The 18,971-nt window shown below is 48.1% G+C and overlaps 1 protein-coding gene across 1 annotated transcript; it reads right to left on the bottom strand.

Moving 5' to 3' along the window:
• Positions 1-9,964: 9,964 nt before the first annotated feature.
• BDKRB2 (bradykinin receptor B2) lies at positions 9,965-16,249 on the bottom strand. The gene is given in 3 exon segments (XM_064292926.1): positions 9,965-10,398; positions 10,400-11,476; positions 16,176-16,249. Coding segments are annotated over 3 exon segments (1,299 nt in total). The 3' UTR covers positions 9,965-10,250.
• Between the last annotated feature and the right edge of the window lie 2,722 nt (positions 16,250-18,971).

The following is an 18,971-nucleotide window of genomic DNA, read 5'->3' as shown; positions in this document are numbered from 1 at the left end:
GAATGGAAAGTTTTAAGAAAATGGATTTTCTGTCTGTCATCACCTGGGACAGGAGGAAGGAAGCAGCCTTGGTTAAGGGGACAAGGGGGCTTCCCTCTGCCTCTGGGGCTGTGAGGAGTGCGAGCCTGACTCCTGCGGGCTGAGGGCAGGGTGAGGAGACCCCAATCTGTGAAGAGAAAACAGGGCCCTGAAACCTGGAGGAGGTGGGAGGGGACTGAGAAAAGCAGTGGTGGGTCAGTGATAGAATTCTCGCTTTCCGTGCAGACTTGGGTTCAATTCCTGGCCAATGCACCTTATGCGTAGCCACCCCCTGTTTGTCAGTAGAGGCTTGTGTGTTGCTCTGTGGCTGTGTGGCTGTACTCTGCTGCTCTGCAGAGTTCGGAGATCACGTGAGATAATGTGCTGAAGTAGCTGGCCCTTAGTAAGCACCCAGTGCTAGCCGGTCCTGATTTTGTCATTTTGCTGTTGCACAAGACAGTGGTGGTGTTAGCACAAGGAAGGGCCACACAAGTCGTCCTCTGTCTTGGCCAGAACCGGAGAGAAGAAACAAGTGTGCATCGCTGGCCAGTGAGTGGGCCATGAAGGGTGACTCAGAGTGGAGAGGCATCCAGTGAGGCACGAAGCCCCGTCTTTGGAGGTCTTTCAGGGTCAGCTACAAACACCCTGGCCTTTGGTGGACTTGGTGACTGGGCTGTCTGGAAGCGAGGAGCTGAGCCCTGTGGCCTCTTCTTGACCTGGCATGAGAGTCCCTTGGGTTTGTCTGCCCTTTGGGTCTGGGAAAGGATGAGACAAGCAGGGCAGCCCAGGTCCAGACTGCAGAGACTGGGGTATTTAAACCTAGCTCCGCCAGGCCTGTGGCTCATGCGCTTTGCAGGCCTGGGCTGGCTGCAAACATGGTGTGTGACCTTGAGCAGGGCCTCAGTGCCCTCCTTTTGAAACAACCTAGAAAATCCCGTAAAATGGTATATCCTCATCTTCATTAGGAAACATGCTATTGTCAACTAATGTTTCTAACCTTAAGGAGATCCTAAGAGAGCACTCAATCCCTCTTCCACCACTGGGGGAAGGAAGGGGAATGAGTGCACGCTGATGGGCAGTCTCACCAGTGAGCATGTGCTCAAAACAATTCATTAAAACCTGTCTTAGTGTAATTATCAGGGTGCATTTATAGTTACTCATGCTTGGAATGTGAAAGTTGGCAGCAAAGAAGGATCAGGAGTTGGAAAGAATGGCCTTGGTGATAAAAAGATGCTGGAGATCATGATAGAGTTTTGCAAGACCAACGACTTCTTCATTGCAAATATGTTTTCACCAACATAACCGGTGAGTATACACGTGGACCTTGCCAGACGGAATACACAGGAATCAAATCGACTACATCTGGGTGATGAGGCTTCTGTCTTGGAAGAAGTACAGCCAGAATGCTCCTTAGAAGCAAGGATGGTGAGACTATGTCTCATGTACTTTGGACATGTTATCAGGAGGGATCAGTCCCTTGAGAAGGACATCATCCTTGGTAAAGTAGAGGGTCAGTGAACAAGAGGAAGACACGTAAAGAGATGGATCGACACAATGGCTGCAACAACGGGTTCAATCACAGCAACAATTGTGAGGACATCGGAGGACGAGGCAGTGTTTTGTTCTGTTGTGCATAGGGTCGCTATGAGTCAGACCTGACTGGATGGCACCTAACGACGGCAACGGCTTCTTCATTGAAAATACCTTTTCCATCAACATAAACAGTGACTATACACGTGGACCTTGCCGGATGGAATACGCAGGAATCAGATTGACTACACCTGCAGAAAGAGACGATGGAAAAGCTCAATATCATCAGTCAGAACAAGGCCAAGATCTGACTGTGGAACAGACCATCAGTTGCTCGTAAGTTTAAGTTGAAGCTGAAGAAAATTAGGACAAGTTCACTAGAGCCAGAGTACGACCTTGAGTGTATCCCACCTGAATTTAGAGACCATCTCAAGAATAGATTTGACTCATTGAACACCAATGGCCAAAGATTTTAAACCACACAGTACCCTCTTGTTCTGTCCGAACAACTGCCTCTTGGTCTATGTGCAGGTTCCTCATGAGCACAATTAAGTGTTCTGGAATTCCCTTTTTTGCAATGTTAACCATAATTTGTTATGATTCACACAGCTGAATGCCTTTGCATGGCCAATAAAACACAGGGAAACATCTTTCTGGTGTTGTCTGCTTTCAGCCAGGATACATCTGACATTAGCAATGACATCCCTCATTCCATGCCCTCTTCTGAATCTGGCTTGAATTTCTGGCAGTTCCCTGTTGATGTATTGTTGCAACCTTTTCTGAATTATCTTCAGCAAAATTTTACTTGCGTGTACTATTAATGATATTGTTTGATTATTTCCGCATTTAGTTGGATCACCTTTCTTTGAAATACGCACAAGTATAGATCTCTTCCAGTCAGTTGGCCAGGTAGCTGTCTTTCAAATTCCTTGGCATAGACAAGTGAGCGCTTCCAGGGTTGCATCTGTTGGTTGAAATATCTCAATTGGTATTCCATTAATTCCTCGGGCCTTGTTTTTCACCAATGCTTCAGTGCAACTTGGACTTCTTCCTTCAATACCATCGGATTTTGATCATATGCTACCTCCTGAAATGGTTGAACTTTGACCAAGTCTTTTTGGTACACTGACGCTGTGTAGTCCTTCCATCTTCTTTTGATGCTTCCTTCAGCATTCAATATTTTGTCCATTAAAATCTTTCAAAATTGCAACTCAAGGCTTAAATTTTTTCTTCAGTTCTTTCAGCTTGAGAAATGCTGAGCAGTTCTTCTCTTTTGGTTTTCTAACTCCAGGTCTTTGCACATATCATTATAACATTTTGTCTTCTCGAGCCGCCCTTCGAAGTCTTCTCTTCAGTTCTTTTACTTCATTATTTCTTCCATTCGCTTTAGCTACTTGACATTGAAGAACAATTTTCAGAGTCCCTTCTGACACCCATTTTTATCTTTTCTTTCTTTCCTGTCTTTTTAATGACCTTTTGGCTTTCTTCATGTATGATGTCCTTGATGTCATCCCACAACTTGTTGTCTTCGGTCATTGGTGTTCATTTAATGTATCAAGTCTATTCTTGAGATGGTCTCTAAAATTCAGACGGGATACACTCAAGGTCATATTTTGGTTCTCATGGATTTGTTTTAATTTTCTTCACCTTGAAGTTGAACTTGCTTATGAGCAATTGATGGTCTGTTCTGCAGTTGCCCCCGGCCTTGTTCTGACTGATGATACTGAGCTTTTCCATTGTCTCTTTCCATAGATGTGGTCAATTTGATTCCTGTGTCTTCCATCTGGTGAAGTCCCCATGAATAGCCTCTGTTTATGTTGTTGGAAAAAGTATTTGCAATGAAGAAGTCGTTGGTCTGGCAAAATTCTATCACGTGATCTCTGGCTTTGTTTCTATCACCAAGGCCACATTTTCCAACTACCAAGCCTTCTTTGTTTCTAACTTTCATTTTCCAATCACCGGTAATTATCAATGCATCTTGATTGCATGTTTGATCAATTTCAGACTTCAGAAGTTGGTAAAAATCTTCAATTTCATCATCTTTGGCATTAGTGATTGGTGCATAAATTTGAATAACATTCATATTAACTGATCTTTGGAGGTGTATGGATGTTTTTCTGTCGATGACAGTGTTGTACTTCAGAATAGACCAGAAAAGTTCTTTTTGACGATCGAATGTGACACCATTCTACTTCAGTTTGTCTTTCTCAGCATAGTAGATGTCTTAATCATCTAGTGCTGCTATAACAGAAATACCACAAGTGGATGGCTTTAACAAACAGAAATTTATTCTCTCACAGTTTTTGAGGCTAGAAGGCTGAATTCAGGGGCCAGCTCCAGGGGAAGGCTTTCTCTCTTTGTCAGCTCTGGAGAAGGTCCTTGTCGTCAATCTTACCAGGTCAAGGAGCTTCTAAGCACAGGGACCACGGGTCCAAAGGACGTGCTCTGCTCCTGGCACTGATTTCTTGATGTGTGAGGTCCCCCTATCTCTCTGCTCGCTTTTCTCTTTTATATCTCAGAAGAGATTGGCTCAAGACAAAATTCAGTCTTATAGACTGAGTCCTGCCTCATTAACATAACTGCCGCCTATCCCACCTCATTAACATCATACAGGTAGGATTTACAACACATAGGAAAAGCACTTCTGATGACAAAATGGTGGACAATCACACAATACTGGGAATCTTGGCCTAGTCAGATTGATACACATATTTTTGGGGAACAAAATTCAATCCATGACGGTAGACCATATGACTATCTGATTCAAAATGGCTAACACCAGTCCATTTACGCTCACTAATGCCTACAGTATTGATCTTTATGTGTTTTATTTCATTTTTGATGAATTCCAATTTTTCTAGGTTCATATTTTGTATGGATTCCACATGGTGATTCTTAATGGATGTTTGCAGGTGTTTCTTCTCATTTTGAGTCGTGCCACATCGGCAAATGAAGGTCCTGAAAGCTTTACTTCATCCGTGTCATTAAGGTTGACTCTATTTTGAGGAGGCAGCTTTTTCCCAGTTGTATGTTGAGTGCCTTCCGACCTGACAGGCTCATCTTCGGCACTATATTAGACAATGTTCTGCTGCTATTCATAAGGTTTTCACTGGCCAAATTTTTTTCAGAAGTAGGCAGCCAGGTCTTTCTTCCTAGTTTGTCTTAGTCTGGAAGCTCTGCTGAAACCTGTCTACCAAGGATGACCCTGCTGGTATTAGAAATACCAACGGCAAAACTTCCATTATTACAGCAACATGCAAACCACCACAGCACCACACAAGATGACAGGTGCTAATCTTTGGCTGAAAGGTGGACTTCAGGAGTAGCTTCGGTTCTGAGTTAGAAGGGTGTGCGGGGCCACAGTCACGGGGGGCTCTTCCAGTCTCTGTCTGGCCTATAAATCTGATCTTTTTTTGTGAATTTCAATTACATTCTGGATTTTTCTCCTGCTCTGTCCATGATCCTCTGTTGTGATCCCTGTCAGTGTGGCAGGTGGTGGCACCATCTAGTTCTGGGCTCAGGCTGGTGGAGGCTATGGGTTCATTTAGTCCATTAATCCTTTGGACTAATATTTTCCTGGTGTCTTTGGTTTTCTTCATTCTCCTTTGCTTCAGATGGAATGAGACCAATAGATGTATCTTAGATGGCTGCTTGCAAGCTTTTAAGGCCCCAAATGCTGCTCACCAAAAGTAGGATGTAGAACATTTTTATCTATGAACTATGTTACACCAATTGACCTGGATGTTCCCCAGGACCATGATCCCAGTAACTTGGTCCATCAAGGTGTTTGGATGTGTTTAGGAAGCTTCGATGGCTTTGCCTTGGTCAAGTTATACTAACTTCCCCTATATTGTGTGTTGTCTTTACTTTCACCAAAGTTAATATTTGTCTACTGTCTAGTGATTTCCCCTCCCCCTCCTTCCCCTCTCTCGTAATCATCAAGGATTGTTTTTTTCTGTGTGTAAACATTTTCTTGGGTTTTAAAAACCGTGATCTTATACAATATTTGTCCTTTTGTGATTGACTTATTTCACTCACCATAATGCCCTCCAGTTTCATTCATATTGTGAGATGTTTCACAGGTTCATCATTGTTCTTTATCATCGTGCAGTATTCCATTGCTGGTATGTACCATAATTTATTTATCCATTCGTATGTTGATGGGCACTTAGGTTGTTTCCATCCTTTTGTTATTGTGAATAATACTGCAGTGAACATGGGTGTGCATATGTGTGTTTGTGTGATGGCTCTTATTTCTCTTGGATATATTCCTAGGACTGGGATTGCTGTGGATTGCACAGGGTTGTGATGAGTTGAAATCGACTTGATGGCAACAGGTTTGGTTTTTTTTTTTTGGTTTATGATATTTCTATTTCTTGCTTTTTAAGGAGGTGCCTTATCATTTTCCATAGAGGTTGTACCATTTTGTATTCCCACCCACAGTGCATGAGAATTCGAATCTCCCCACAACCTCTCCAATATTTGTTATTTTCTGTTTTTTTGATTTATGCCAGGAGTGTCAGGGTGAGATGATATCTCATTGCAGTTTTGATTTACATTTCTCTAATGGCTAATAATCGCAAACATTTTTTGTTTGGTTTTAAGAAGACTTCAGGGGATAATTTTGGCTTAAGGTTTAAAGATTATCTCAGGGCAATAGTTTCAGAGGTTCATCCAAGCTTCATGGCTCCAGGAATTCTAGAGTCCATAATAATTTGAAATTCTGTTCTGCATTTTCCCCTTTTTGATCAAGATTCTTCTGTAGAATCTTTGATCAAAAATGTTCAGTATTGGTAGCTGGGCACCATCCAGTCCTTCTGATCTCATGGCAAAGGAGGAGTTGTTCATAGAGGCCATTAGCCACACATAGAATTTACATTTTATTACATAGTAATAAGTATATATATATATATATAAAGTATGGATAATCAATGGGAGGCAGGGGTGGTCCAGTGGTAGCATTCCTGCTTTCCACACCAGAGATCTCAGTTGGATTCCTGGCCAGTGTACCTCTCGGAGGAAACGCCTGGTGACCTACTTCCAAAAAATCAATCACTGAAAACCCTATGGATCAGAATAGGACTATTGTGCACGGGGTTGCCGTGAGTTGAGGGCTGACTTCACAGCAGCTGATAACAACATACGTAATCAAAAAAATCTCTTGTCTTTTTTTACTTATAGGAATACACAATTACAAAAGCTTGGAGGCCACTGATTTAAAGGACAGGAACCCTAGAGTAGGTTGAGGAGAAATAAATGGACGTTCCCCAGCACCTCCCCCTCCAACAACCACGCCAAGGCTACTGCCTACCCAAGTCAGTTCCCCTGACCAAGGACAGAAATAAAACTCAGGGGGTTCAGAAGTTGTAATAAATGACAACTGTGTAAGAACTTCTTCTGTTTATTACGCTGTACAGAGAGGATACATGTTTACACAGTTCATCTATTCTCTCATCCTTATGTGAACTGCTTCCTCTTAGGGTCCGTTACAAGACAGAGAAGGTTCTTTATCACAGTATCAATGCAGTGCACGGGGCAGCTCCCCTCCCATAGGCTAGGTTGCTCTTAACAGCACAGGTGGACCTTCAATGACAATTAGGAGCCCAGGGCTGTGGTGTGGCTATGCTCATGGCAGACCCTTAGGCCATCACATACCTGCAGATGAATAACTGCTGTACATCACAAAGCGTAGCCCCTTAGATTTCATTCACAGTGTGTGCATGGTTGATGGGGCAGTGGTGGCTCAGTGCCTTCTTACGAGGGAGACCTGGGTTCAATACCCGGCCAATGCACCTCGCACACAGCCATCACCCGTCTGTGGTAGTTTGTGTGTTGCTATCATGCTGAGCAGGTTTCCTGCAGTTTTAGCTTTCAGACTAAGACAGAAAGGCCTGGTGATCTACTTCTGGAAAACTGTATGGATCACAATGGTCTGTCTGCAGCCAATCATGGAGATGGTGCAGGACAGGGCAGTGTTTTGTTCCGTTGTGTATGGAGTTGCCGTGAGTTGGGGACCTAGTCTGTGGTAGCTAACAACAATGTGTATGGTTTAGCTTCATTCCAATACTAAATGGTTCCTACCTCTTCAGTGGTGTTACTAGGGTGGGTGTCACCCAGTGTGGTAACTCATGGTGTCACACCCCCTGTGGGTGGGGCTGGCCCTACCCCATCTCTGAGCAGGGCTGAGTGCTGGCCCCGCCCCCTGTGGCTCCCTGCAGCTCCTCCCCTCTCCCACTGGCCAAAGTGGAGACCCTCTCTCTACCTAGTGGCAGGTGCTGTGGGGGACAGTGGTGGTGACAGTTACCACACTAGGTGACACCAACCCTAGTGACTGGTGGGTGATGGGGGGGTGATGCATTACCACACTAGGTGACAAGTGACACCATCCCTAGTGACGCCACTGGCTTGACAACCCCTCCTCTGGCGATGCTGGCCTGCCCACTGCAGCCACTGATGCCACTGCAGACTGTGGGGTAATTTTGGTGTCACCCCCTCTGACAACATCGGGGGGTGAGGTCTGCACTCTCCACACCCCCTAGTGAAGCCATCGTGCCTCTTATTTCACCCGTTTTCTTTCTCCAGCTACAAGTGCATAGATTTATTCATCGGGGCAGAAGGGTGTGGGTGGTGAAAAAAGGGGTGGAGCAGGGAGGGAAATTTTGACCCATTTTGTCCTGAAATTCGGAGCTGGGTTGGCCAGGCTTTGTGGGCTCTTTGCCATCCAAATCGTACCCATCCTTCAGGTTCCAGCCTCTCCAGAAAGCCAGCAAGATAGCAGACACCCTTTTGGAGTGAGCGTGGCCTGGGGGCTGTCTAAGTCACCATCCTTGTTGCCCCCAAAGAAAGCACCATTGAGCTTCCCCGCTGGGGCTTGATGTTCCTGTGGGGCTTGGCATGGGGCTGCCCACAAGACACAGCTTATGTAGACATAGAGAAAACAAAGAAACGAATTCCCTGAGGAGGGTCTGGGACTTGGGAGTGGGGCTATCTCCTGGCCCCTGGCCGAGGATGCCTGACCAGCTTCCTCTGGCCTGACATCTGGGTCCTGCCCTCTGTCCACCCCTCAGGCCCCACCCACTATGGGGCGGAGCCGGGCCCTTCTGCATTTGATTCTATGGGAACACGATTACTCTTCTGGCCATCTCCGTTTGGCCATGGACCTGAGTTTTCCCAGTGGGGTGCTCAGCCCCTGTGTCAGGGAGATTGGGGCTGGAAATGGACTACTTGGAGGTAGATGACCCTCATGCTCACTGGTCTGCTGCCCTTGGGTGGCCCCCCACTACTTCCTGCTCAAGGTCTTCTCTGGACCACGGGGGCCACCTTTGATGTAAACCATTGATTGAGCCTCTCATACGACTGTTACCAACCTCGGGGAGGGTCTGCCGGTGATCACTAGGCCAAGTCCCATCAGAATCCTTTCTTCTCTCTGCCTCATCACAAATCAGCATTTAAGAGGTGGTTTTCCCCCCAAATTCCTGTGTGTGTGCATATGTGTGTGCGTATGCGTGTAGGGGAGGGATGTAGACAGGGTGGTGGAAGGAAAGGTGGAAGGGAGCTAACATTTAAGAGTTATGGTGTGCTATGACTGCTAACCAAAAGGCTGGCTGTTCAAATCCACCAGCTGCTCCTTGGAAACCCTATGAAACAGTTCTACTCTGTCCTGTAGGGTCACCATGAGTCGGAACTGACTCGATGGCAATGGGTTTGGTATTTTTTTTTTACTATGTGTCGTATGTGTCAGACAATAATGGGTGCTTTACATAAACCTTAGCTATCAACACTTGTTCTCCTCTGTGGGGCTATCTCTAAGTCTGCAGTGGCTTTTGCCTAAATAAATTTATTTCCGTTCTGTATGCATAACAGCAGTGACTTAACTGTACACAGCACCTTTCACTTTTCAAAGTACTTATGCCTATGACCTTTAATCTTTACAACAACCTCATCTGACAGAGGAGGAAACTGAAGCAGGGACGAGGCAATCGATTGGCTTAAGTTGTGCAGCTAGTTATGGGCTGAGCTGGGAGCACCTGCTCTCTGCACCACCCGTAATGCTGCGTTGATCCTGCCTGCAACAGCCTGGTGGCTGCAAGGGTCCAGGCATCCCCAGGTGAGCTTTTGAGTTCCTTGAAGACGGAGGCTGGGCCTTCTGTTTCTTCCTTGTTGTCCCACGGTGCTCAGTGCTGAGTATATGGCAAGTGCCCAAAAAGTGCTTATTGGGTTTTTCTTTCCCACAAACCACTTTGTACATCCACCAGAGACACGAGCCACAGTATCCTGATCTCTTGTGTTCTTATCAGGGATCCCCCGGATTTCATCAGAAGACGACCCTCAGGCTTGGCCTTCGTGAATCTGAGAAGTCATCCTTCAAAATCCTAGCTGAGCGAATTATAGAAACTTCCACAAATAGTCAGCCAGGCCTGGAGTGTGCCCTCAGCCACTGCACCAGACGTGGGGGCAATTGTCCTGGAGACGTGAGCTGACGAGCTGGGGCAGGCGGGACAGTGGAGGGAAGCTCACTGGCTCCTCTCCCCGCCCCCACCCCTCCACTCATGGAAGGAGCTCCCGGCTGGCAGCTGACAACAGCAATAACACTGTAGTGTGTGTGCAGCCCTCGGCTGGGCATAGGTTGCCCCATCCTCACAGCCGTGCTCACTGCAGCTTGGACATGACAGGGATTACTCTCCTAGCTTTTGATGGAGACACTACTCCTTGCCCAAGCTCACACGTTGGAAATGCCTTCCAACCTTCTGTGGGGCCATGCTAAGGAGCAACTGTCCATCAGTCCTCAGAGAAATTAGCAGCAGCCTGGGTGGCATTGCCCACTGGCTGCTCACCACCCACTCGGGCAATGTGTAACTGGCGTTCCACCGAGACAGAGGTTCGAAGCGTGCCCATCGAATTCTCTGTCTGGACGGGCTCCGGCCCACAGCCTACTTTCTGGCACACTCGCTGGTACACCTCCCGTGACTTCTTCTGGAAGCGCTTGCCCACGATCACGTACACCAGCGGGTTGAGGCAGCTGTTGATGAAGGCCACGTAGGAGCTGATCTGCGTGAAGACGTCAATGATGTGCTCATCCCAGCAGCTGGAGAAGAAGCCCAGGCGGAGCAGGGTGTCCAGGAAGGTGCTGATCTGGAAGGGCAGCCAGCAGATGACAAATAGCAGAAGCACGGCCAGGACCAGCACTGTGGCCTTCCTCTCTGTCTGGATCTCCTTGAACTTCTGCATCTCGTTGTTGCGTAGCACCTGCATGATCCGCACCGTGCAGAAGCTGATGATGACCAGGGGCAGCACGAAGCCCGCGAAGTTCAGGAGGACGTTGGTGAACACCTCCCAGGCGATGGACGGGTAGATGATGAAGCAGGCAGTGACGTTGTGTCCCTCCTCTCCATACTCCTTCATGGTCCGGAACGCCAGCATGGGTGAGCTCAGGAGAAGGGCGCACCCCCAGATCACTAGGCTGTAGAGTTTAGCCCAGTGCACCCCACGCATACGGCCCATGGACATGGTTTTTACCAGGGCCAGGTAGCGGTCAATGCTCACCAGCATCAGGAAATAGATGCTGCTGTACAAATTCATGTAGGTCACAGTGTTTACCACGCGGCAAAGGACCTCCCCAAAGAGCCAGTCGAAGTTGTTGGCCACGGTGACGGCCCAGAAGGGCAGCCCGGAGGCCAGGACCAGGTCTGCCAGCGCCAGGTTGCCCAGGTAGACCTCCGCCACCGTGCAGCTGCTCTTGTGCAGGCAGAAGACACTGAGGACAAAGACGTTCTCGAGTGTGGCCAGTATGAAGATGACCCAGAGGAAGGGGGCTTGGATGGTGTTGAGCCAGTCCTGCCACTCTTCCCAGGGGCAGTCTCGGTTCTGGGGAAGGGTCATGTTAAGAGTAGGCTCGAGGACTTTCGAGGTGATGTTGAGCATCTCGGCGCTGAAAGAAAGTGGTAAAGAGGCTGTTACACCTGAAGGTCACAAGACGAAAGAGGAACCATTATACAGAAGGAGAAGGGGCATAAGGACGTGTGTCTGTTCAACTTAAGGGTTGGCAGTTCCCAGCCACCCAGCTGCTCAGAGGAAGAAGGCTTGGCAATCTGCTTCCGTAAATGTTAAAGCCAAGGAAAGCCTATGGAGCAGTTCTACTCTTCAATACACGGGATCACCTTGAGTTGGAATCAACTTGATGGCAACAGGGTATTTTTTTTTTTTTTTTTGTAATCTGTTCAGCGAAAAGCTTCCAGAAGGTGAGGTCAGGAGAGGAACTGGGGCCCTTTTCTAGAGCCCCACCGTTCAGAGCTGCATGTCCCAGCACACCTGACTCCCTGGCGTCTTAGAGGCCCCCTCTCTTCCTTGGACCTAAACTGAGACCTCAAGCTCTTTGCCTCATGGCTTCCCTGGGCTGTTTCCTTGGCCAGAGTCTATCAACAGCACTAACAATCACAGGTCTTGGACCTGGACTTCCCTGCAGCTCCCAGGACAGGAGGATACACTGCATATTCCTTCCTTATCACGTGGGCCCCTCCCAAAGGAACCGTTAGCCGTTAGCCTCAAAACCTGGCCACAGACGGACCAGTAATTTATTAAAGAGAAAACCAGTAACATGCCAGACAGGGAGATTCCTGTCCTGCCCCAGAGTCACGGCTCATCTGCCACGCCTTATCTCCTTGGAAAACATGCCTCTTCTGGCAAAGGGCAGCATTCTGCTTCCAAACCCTTCATCTGGGAAGCATTGATGATCAGAGGGGGCATGGTACAGAGGGAGGGCAAGGGCTTTGGAGCCAGGCAGTCCTCTTGGGTTCAAATCCCAGGTCCTTCATTCATAAGCTGTGTGACTCAGGGAAGTTACTTTACCTCTCTGAATCTCAATGGCCTACCTTGTAAAATGAGAATGACAAAAACTACTTCTCAAGGCTGTGGTGGGACTTGAGACAAGAGTGGCACTTGGCTTAATAAACCTTAGGTGCTATCTTGATAATTATCTATTTTTGTGAACCTATTAAAACAAGCCATGTCAAACTCCAGCATTACTTTTGCAAGTTTTTGTATCAGTGACCCCATTATTAATCCACTGGCTCCTGTTTCCCTCTTGGGCACAAGTATGGGATACCCCACTTTCTAGAAGAGTTGCCGTTAAGGCTAAGTCATCTCTACCCGCAGCAAAGAGGCGTGGGTCATAGTGGAAAAAGAGAATTTGGACAGACATGCGTTCTAATCTTAGTGGTGTGGTCTTGGCCTGACTGCTTGACTTCTCTAAACTTCCATTTGGTTTTCTTTGGAGTAGGGCTTTATCTCTTCCTGACTTGCCTTGCAGGGCTGTTGTAAGTTTCAGATCAAAGAGTAGATGTGAAGATACACTGAAGAGCCTAAAGCACAACCCAAAGGGTGGGACTAGTTGGGGATTTCCCCAGTGCCCAGTTGGTGAGTGAAGGGAGGTAGAGGGGCTCTTCCTGGAACGTCATTTTTTGGGTGATAAAGTATGGGACAGACTTGGCTGATGGCCTTTGTGGTTTCCCAGGAAAAACCCTCTGCCTCCTGCAGCCTTTGGCCAGCTTCCTGGAGCCATGCTGAGAGCTCGTGATGGACTCATTAATCAATGTATCTATCCTTTAAATGTTTCTTGAGCATTTGCTCCTTGCCGAGCTCTGCATTGAGTGTAGGGACACAGAGAAGGGTATCATGTGGCCCTGCCCTGTAGGAACTCCAACTGCAACTGTGGTCCAGCATTTTGGTGGTAGAATGAGGGGTGTCTTAGGCAGGGTTCTCTAGAAAAGCAAAACCAATGAAGCATATATACATATATATACACTTATGCTTTATATATATATCTATAAAGATTTATCTCAAGGAAATGGCTCACGTGGTTGTGGAGGCTGGCAAGTCCCAAGACTGTGGGTTAGGCATCAGGCTGGAGGCTTCTCCTGACTCATGTGGTTGCAGGAGCTGACAAATCCCAAATCGGCAGGTCAGATGATAGGCTGCAGGCCCATGAGGTTGTGGAAGCTGGTAAATCACAGAATTGTCAGGTCAGACGGAAGGCTGCTGGCTCAAGTCCCAAGAACTGGAGGTCAGATGATGATGAGCCACATACAGGATCCAGAGCAAGTTTTGCCAGAGCGTCCATATATATTGGATACAGGTCATACCTTCAAGGAAACTTCCCTTATGACATATACTTGAGTAAAGGTGTGACTTGAGTAAGGGTGTGACTTGAGTCAGGCTGTGACTTGAGTCACACTCTTTAGAAAGAGTGTGACTCAGGATACACCCCACACTAATCCTGCCTCATTAACATATAGAAGTTTAGGATTTACAACACATAAAAAGGAGGATAATTACATAGTACCACAAAACAGAGGACAATTACATCAGATCACAAAATGGAAGATAATTATACAATACTAGAATCATGACCTAGCCAAGTTGACACATAATACCAACCATTACAAGGGGCATGGGACCAAGGTGCGGAGGAGATGACTTGAGTTGGGCCTTGAAGGAGGGGGAGCAGTTCAGCAGGGGAAAGGAAGGAGGAAGGGAAGGCCAGGCAGAGGGAGAAGCTTCCGCAGAGGCTCAGAGTGAGAGCATTTATGGAAGGAGGGCTTAGATGTTGGATGAGGAAGTGGGGAGTGGCAAGAGATGAGGTTGAATAAGGGAAGATCAGTCTTCCCTGAGTGCTAAGGAAGAAAGGCTTTGTCCCTGAGATCTTTAAGGGGGACAAGAAGTGTGTACCACATAGGGATTCTAATAGCCATCCTAGTTGGTGTGAAGTCCCTGGGTGGTGCAAACAGTTAACGAGCTCAGTAGCTAACAGAAAAGTTGGAGGACTGAGTCCACCTGGAGGCACCTCGAAGAAAGGCCTGGAGATCTACTTTTGAAAAATTAGCCATTGAAAATCCCATGAAGCATAATTGTACTCTGACACACATGGGGTCGCCATAAGTTGGAATTTACTGAAGGGCCGCTGCCTCCCAAGGTTACACAGTTGGAATTCAAACCCAGGGCTCTTCCTTCCCTACTGCGTGGTGTTTATACCCTAGTGAGGAGATTAGATAAGCACCCCAGAGATGAAGCTACCTTTCTGGGTGACGATCAAGAAAGAAACTGTGAGTATAGAACAGGGAGGAGCCCTAGTAGTGCAGTGGTTAAGAACTACTGCTGCTAACCAGAAGGTTGGCAGTTCAAATCCTCCAGATGCTCCTTGGAAACCCTATGGGGGTTCTACTCTGTCCAATGGGGTCACTATGAGTCGGAATCGACTAGATGGCAATGGGTTCGGTTTTTGGTTTTATACAGCAGGGAGGGATCTAAAGAGAGAAGACGAGTGACTTATTTGAGAGGAAGGAGAAAGCTGGGGTGGGTGAGGTGATGTGGGGAGGTGTTTCAGATCTGGGGAACAGCACCAGCAAAGGCAGAGGGGTAGGAGGCACTAGATGAGGTTCAGGAGAGGGTCTTCTCATTTAGGCCGACCGTATGGTACTTGTGAGGAGGAGTGAGGTTGGGGCAGAGCGTGGAGAGCTTGAGTACCAGGGAGAGGAATTTGACTTAATTTTGTGGGCTACTGGGAGGCATTGAAGACTCATTACCCAATGCATTATGCATTTAGAGGCTGTTCTTTTCACTTTGTCTTGTTGCAACCTGAAACACATACTGCCCCACCTAGCTTGCCACCTCTCTCCTCCCTTAGAGAGGTTTCTTGGATGCTGGGGATTGTCCTGGAGACCAGGGAAAGATGAAATTTATGACATCAGGGATGCCCAAGGAAGCCAGGACTGGCAGACTCCTCCACAGAGCCCTCCACAGGTAAGAGCTCCCCCGGGTGCACCTTGACCTTGCCTTTGGACTTCTTTTTTGCAGCTGTAGAAATCCATTTGCTCAGTGCCCCAGGCCTGGGAGTTACTTGTCATGGTCTAACTCACTAGAGACTGAAGCTAACAAATGGCACCAGATGCTATTAATTTCTCGGCAGGATGGCACCCTGGGCCATAGCTGGCTCTGTGGAGCCCCAGGATCAACAGGGGGCAGCCTGCTAAGTGCAGAATTGGGAGTCAGAGTGCTCTATGGCCCTGGCTGGGATGGCTACCTGGTCAATGCCATAGGAGGCTGGGCTGGGCTCCTCTTGTCGGTATCTTGCTAACACTGGCGCCCCTCAGGGTTGGCCCTACCATTTCTCTCTCTCCATTTCAGACATCCCCCCTTCCCCCTCCACCATTCTCTCCCTAGTCTGTACTGGCCGTCCATCAGAAGTCAGCAACATGTTAGAGATGTTCTCTCTCTCAAGGTGACCTTGCACATACCTGTCTGATCCACTGAGTGTGGACTTGAGGGATTAACACTCTTACCTTCATTTCCAAGTTCATCCATGGTAGCTAACATACGACCACCAAGAATGCTTCCTCCCCCTCTCCCACCCCTGAGCCCCACAGAAAAACCCCCTCCCTCTCCTGACGGGGATTTGAACACCAGCCTCTCAAGCCCTTGGAGTTTTATCTTTGAATTTAACCATACTGGTTCCTTCAGTGTTGCCCAGGAGATGAGGATCCAGGTCCTTCAACTCTGAGACCTACTCTTCTGGCCATTTTCCAGGTTGCCTGACCTCCGCATAGATAGTACATGGAGGGATCCCTTTGACTCACCTGCAGGGGGCCATGCTGGGCTCCGAGTCCTCATGAAAGAACAGGAACATGGGTCTCTTCCAGGCAGAGAACATTTGGAATCACAGTGGACCAGGAGCGTGGCCTCACTGGGCTAACTGGAAGAGAAAAAGCGGTTAGATGGCGGCTGGGGACATCGAACACTTGCATTCTCTGCTCTGAAACGGAAATGGGGTCTGCTGAGCTGCTTTTTCCTTCAGTCATTCCCTTGTTGTTGTTGCTGGTGAGTCGATTCTGACCCATGGTGACCCCGTGTGTGTAGAGTAGAACTGCTCTATGGGGTTTTCAAGGCTGTGACCTTTTGGAAGCAGATGGCCAGGCCTGTCTTCTGAGATGCTCTGGCTAACAGTTGTGTGCTTAACCTTTTGTGCCACCTAGGGACCCTGTCATTCCCTTAACAAGTAGTTGTTAAGCACCCTCCAGCTACGTACTGGGTGCTAGGGACATGATGGTGAGAATAGACACAGGTTCCGTCTTCCAGGAACGTACAGTCTAATGGAGAAGCCAGACATCACTCAAATAGTCACTAAATAGTTACAAACTGGTGTAATTGCCAGGAAATAAAAGGAAAGGTCTTGTGACAGCATATACATGGGGTTCTAAGCCATATGGGGGTGGAGGGCATGGAGATTTATGATGAGATTGGAGTGGGAATAAACTGGGTGAAAGGATGAGGGTGGAGAGGAGGATGTTGGGCAGGAGGAACAGAAGGTGCAAGGGCCCTGAGGCAGGAAGAAGCTTGGTATGGACGTGGGCTAGGCCGCTGAGGGAGACGCATTTTGACAGGTGCAGAGTGGAAGCAGAGAGAGCAGTTAGCAGGCGCTGCCCATTAGTTTAGACACGGAATAGTGCAGGCTAAGAGGATGACTTCCAGGGGTGTTTACAGCGTAAAATGGACGTGCCTGGTGCAAGATTGGACATGGAGGGATGGGAACGATGGCGAGGCGGTAGGATGAATGACCCCTAGGACCTTCTATCTACTGAGAAGAGAAGAGGTAGGCCTGGTTTGAAAGAACAGATCATGAGTTTAGACTTGAACCTACGTTTGAGGCGCTTTTGGGTCTTCCTGGGGGCGGGCGTGGAGTGGTTGGTGGGTCCAGCGTTGGTCTGGAGCTCAGAGAGGGGTCAGGGCTGGAGGACAGGGTTGGTCCTGGTGTGATGAGGCAAATTAGGCACGAGGTCTCCAGGGGCTTTGAGCTTAATGAAGGAGACAGGTACAGACTTACAACATATTCCAGTTACAATGAACTGCACTTAGAACTGTCGGTTTTTTTCTACATCTTATTGTTAGTAACATATGCTACAAACAATGTTGCGGCCTGCAATTTGCTGATGTTATCATTCTCGGGTGTTCACTTGCGGATGTTCGGTGTTATGGTTAACTGATCAAAACACTGCCATGTAACAGGCTGTGGCCTGGTCTACAATGAAGTCTGTGTTGGTGCCGTGCAGGGAGCCATGATGGATAGAAAGTTGGGCAAAGTTCAACTCTAATGACGTGAGACAATGGAACTGTGCACGTGCCCGACAGCCGTTAAGACTCCGATGCTGACACCGACGCCGACAAATAGATTGACTTTACGAAGATACTGATAATAAAAGGCAAAAGTAATGAAAACTAAGGAAAAAGAGGGGCTTGACTTGCTTCAGAACCAAGTTATGACGAAGTGGTTGGGATGGAACCCCTTCGTAAGTCAGGGACTACCTATACTTCCAGCCATTAGTGGTGGTTATGGCTACCAAGTGTTCTCACATTCTGAGTCCAGCACCACACTTGAGCCCCCCGTGAAAGGTGCAAGCTCTTCTGCCAGGTGGGGCTTCCATTAACACCTTTCTCTGTTACTCTTCATGCTCAACTTCACTCCCACCCAGGGAGGTGGGAATAAGCCCTGTGCTTGCCATGCACAGGGGGAAACGAGGTGCAGAGAGGGGAGGTGGCTTTTCCAAATCGCATGGTTGGGAAAACCTGGAGGCAAGACTTAACCCCCTGTCTTCTGGTTCCAAGCCCTCTGCTCTCTCCAGGTTCTCAGTGACCTCTCACCCCTGCCCAGGAAGGGTTGAAAGGCACCTGTGTGCATGCGTGTGTACATGCCTGTGTGCATGCGTGTGTGCGTGCCTGTATACGTGTGTGTGTGTGCTCTCAGGGGTAGCCACAGATCTGTCTTCCCCAGCCTGAGCCACTCCTCAACGAGAGGCATTGCAACATTGGTACGGGGGCTTCAGAAATCCAGCTCCCCCCACGCAGTTAAGGGAGGTGGAGAGAAGCCAGTGGATAGTCAGGAAATTTGAACATATTAGGAAAAAGAAAAGGCTGAGCCGATACACAGGAATCAAAGCAGAAGATATTCAGACAGCACCTGGGACAGGTTTGCATGAGCCCCTGCGCAGAGCTGAGAGCAGGATGGGGAACTCCCAAGGATGTGGCCAGTACCAAAGGAGGTAGTGCTTTGGGGAAGGGAAGAAAGACTTCGCTGTTCTCCTTTCTGAGGGGCCCTCCTGGGCTCATGGAAAGCAAGTTCAGCTGTGAATCAGAAGTCAGGTGTTTAAGTTGTTTATTAAAAGTAGTTTGTTGAAACCCTGAGGGAGCAGGAGAGCAGTGGGATGCAGACCCCAAATTCTCGTAAAAAGACCAGACTTAATGGTCAGACAGGGACTGGAGGAACCCCGGAGGCCATGGACCCCAGACCTTCTGTTACCCCAGGGCAGGAACCATCCCCAAAGCCAACTCTTCAGACAGGGACTGGACTGGAATAGGGGATGGAAAATGAGACTGGTGAA

Source organism: Loxodonta africana, chromosome 10 (assembly GCF_030014295.1).
Source record: "Loxodonta africana isolate mLoxAfr1 chromosome 10, mLoxAfr1.hap2, whole genome shotgun sequence".
Taxonomy (NCBI): domain Eukaryota; kingdom Metazoa; phylum Chordata; class Mammalia; order Proboscidea; family Elephantidae; genus Loxodonta; species Loxodonta africana.
The sequence above is the reverse complement of the archived record's forward strand: the minus strand, read 5'-3'. Positions and strand labels throughout refer to the sequence as shown.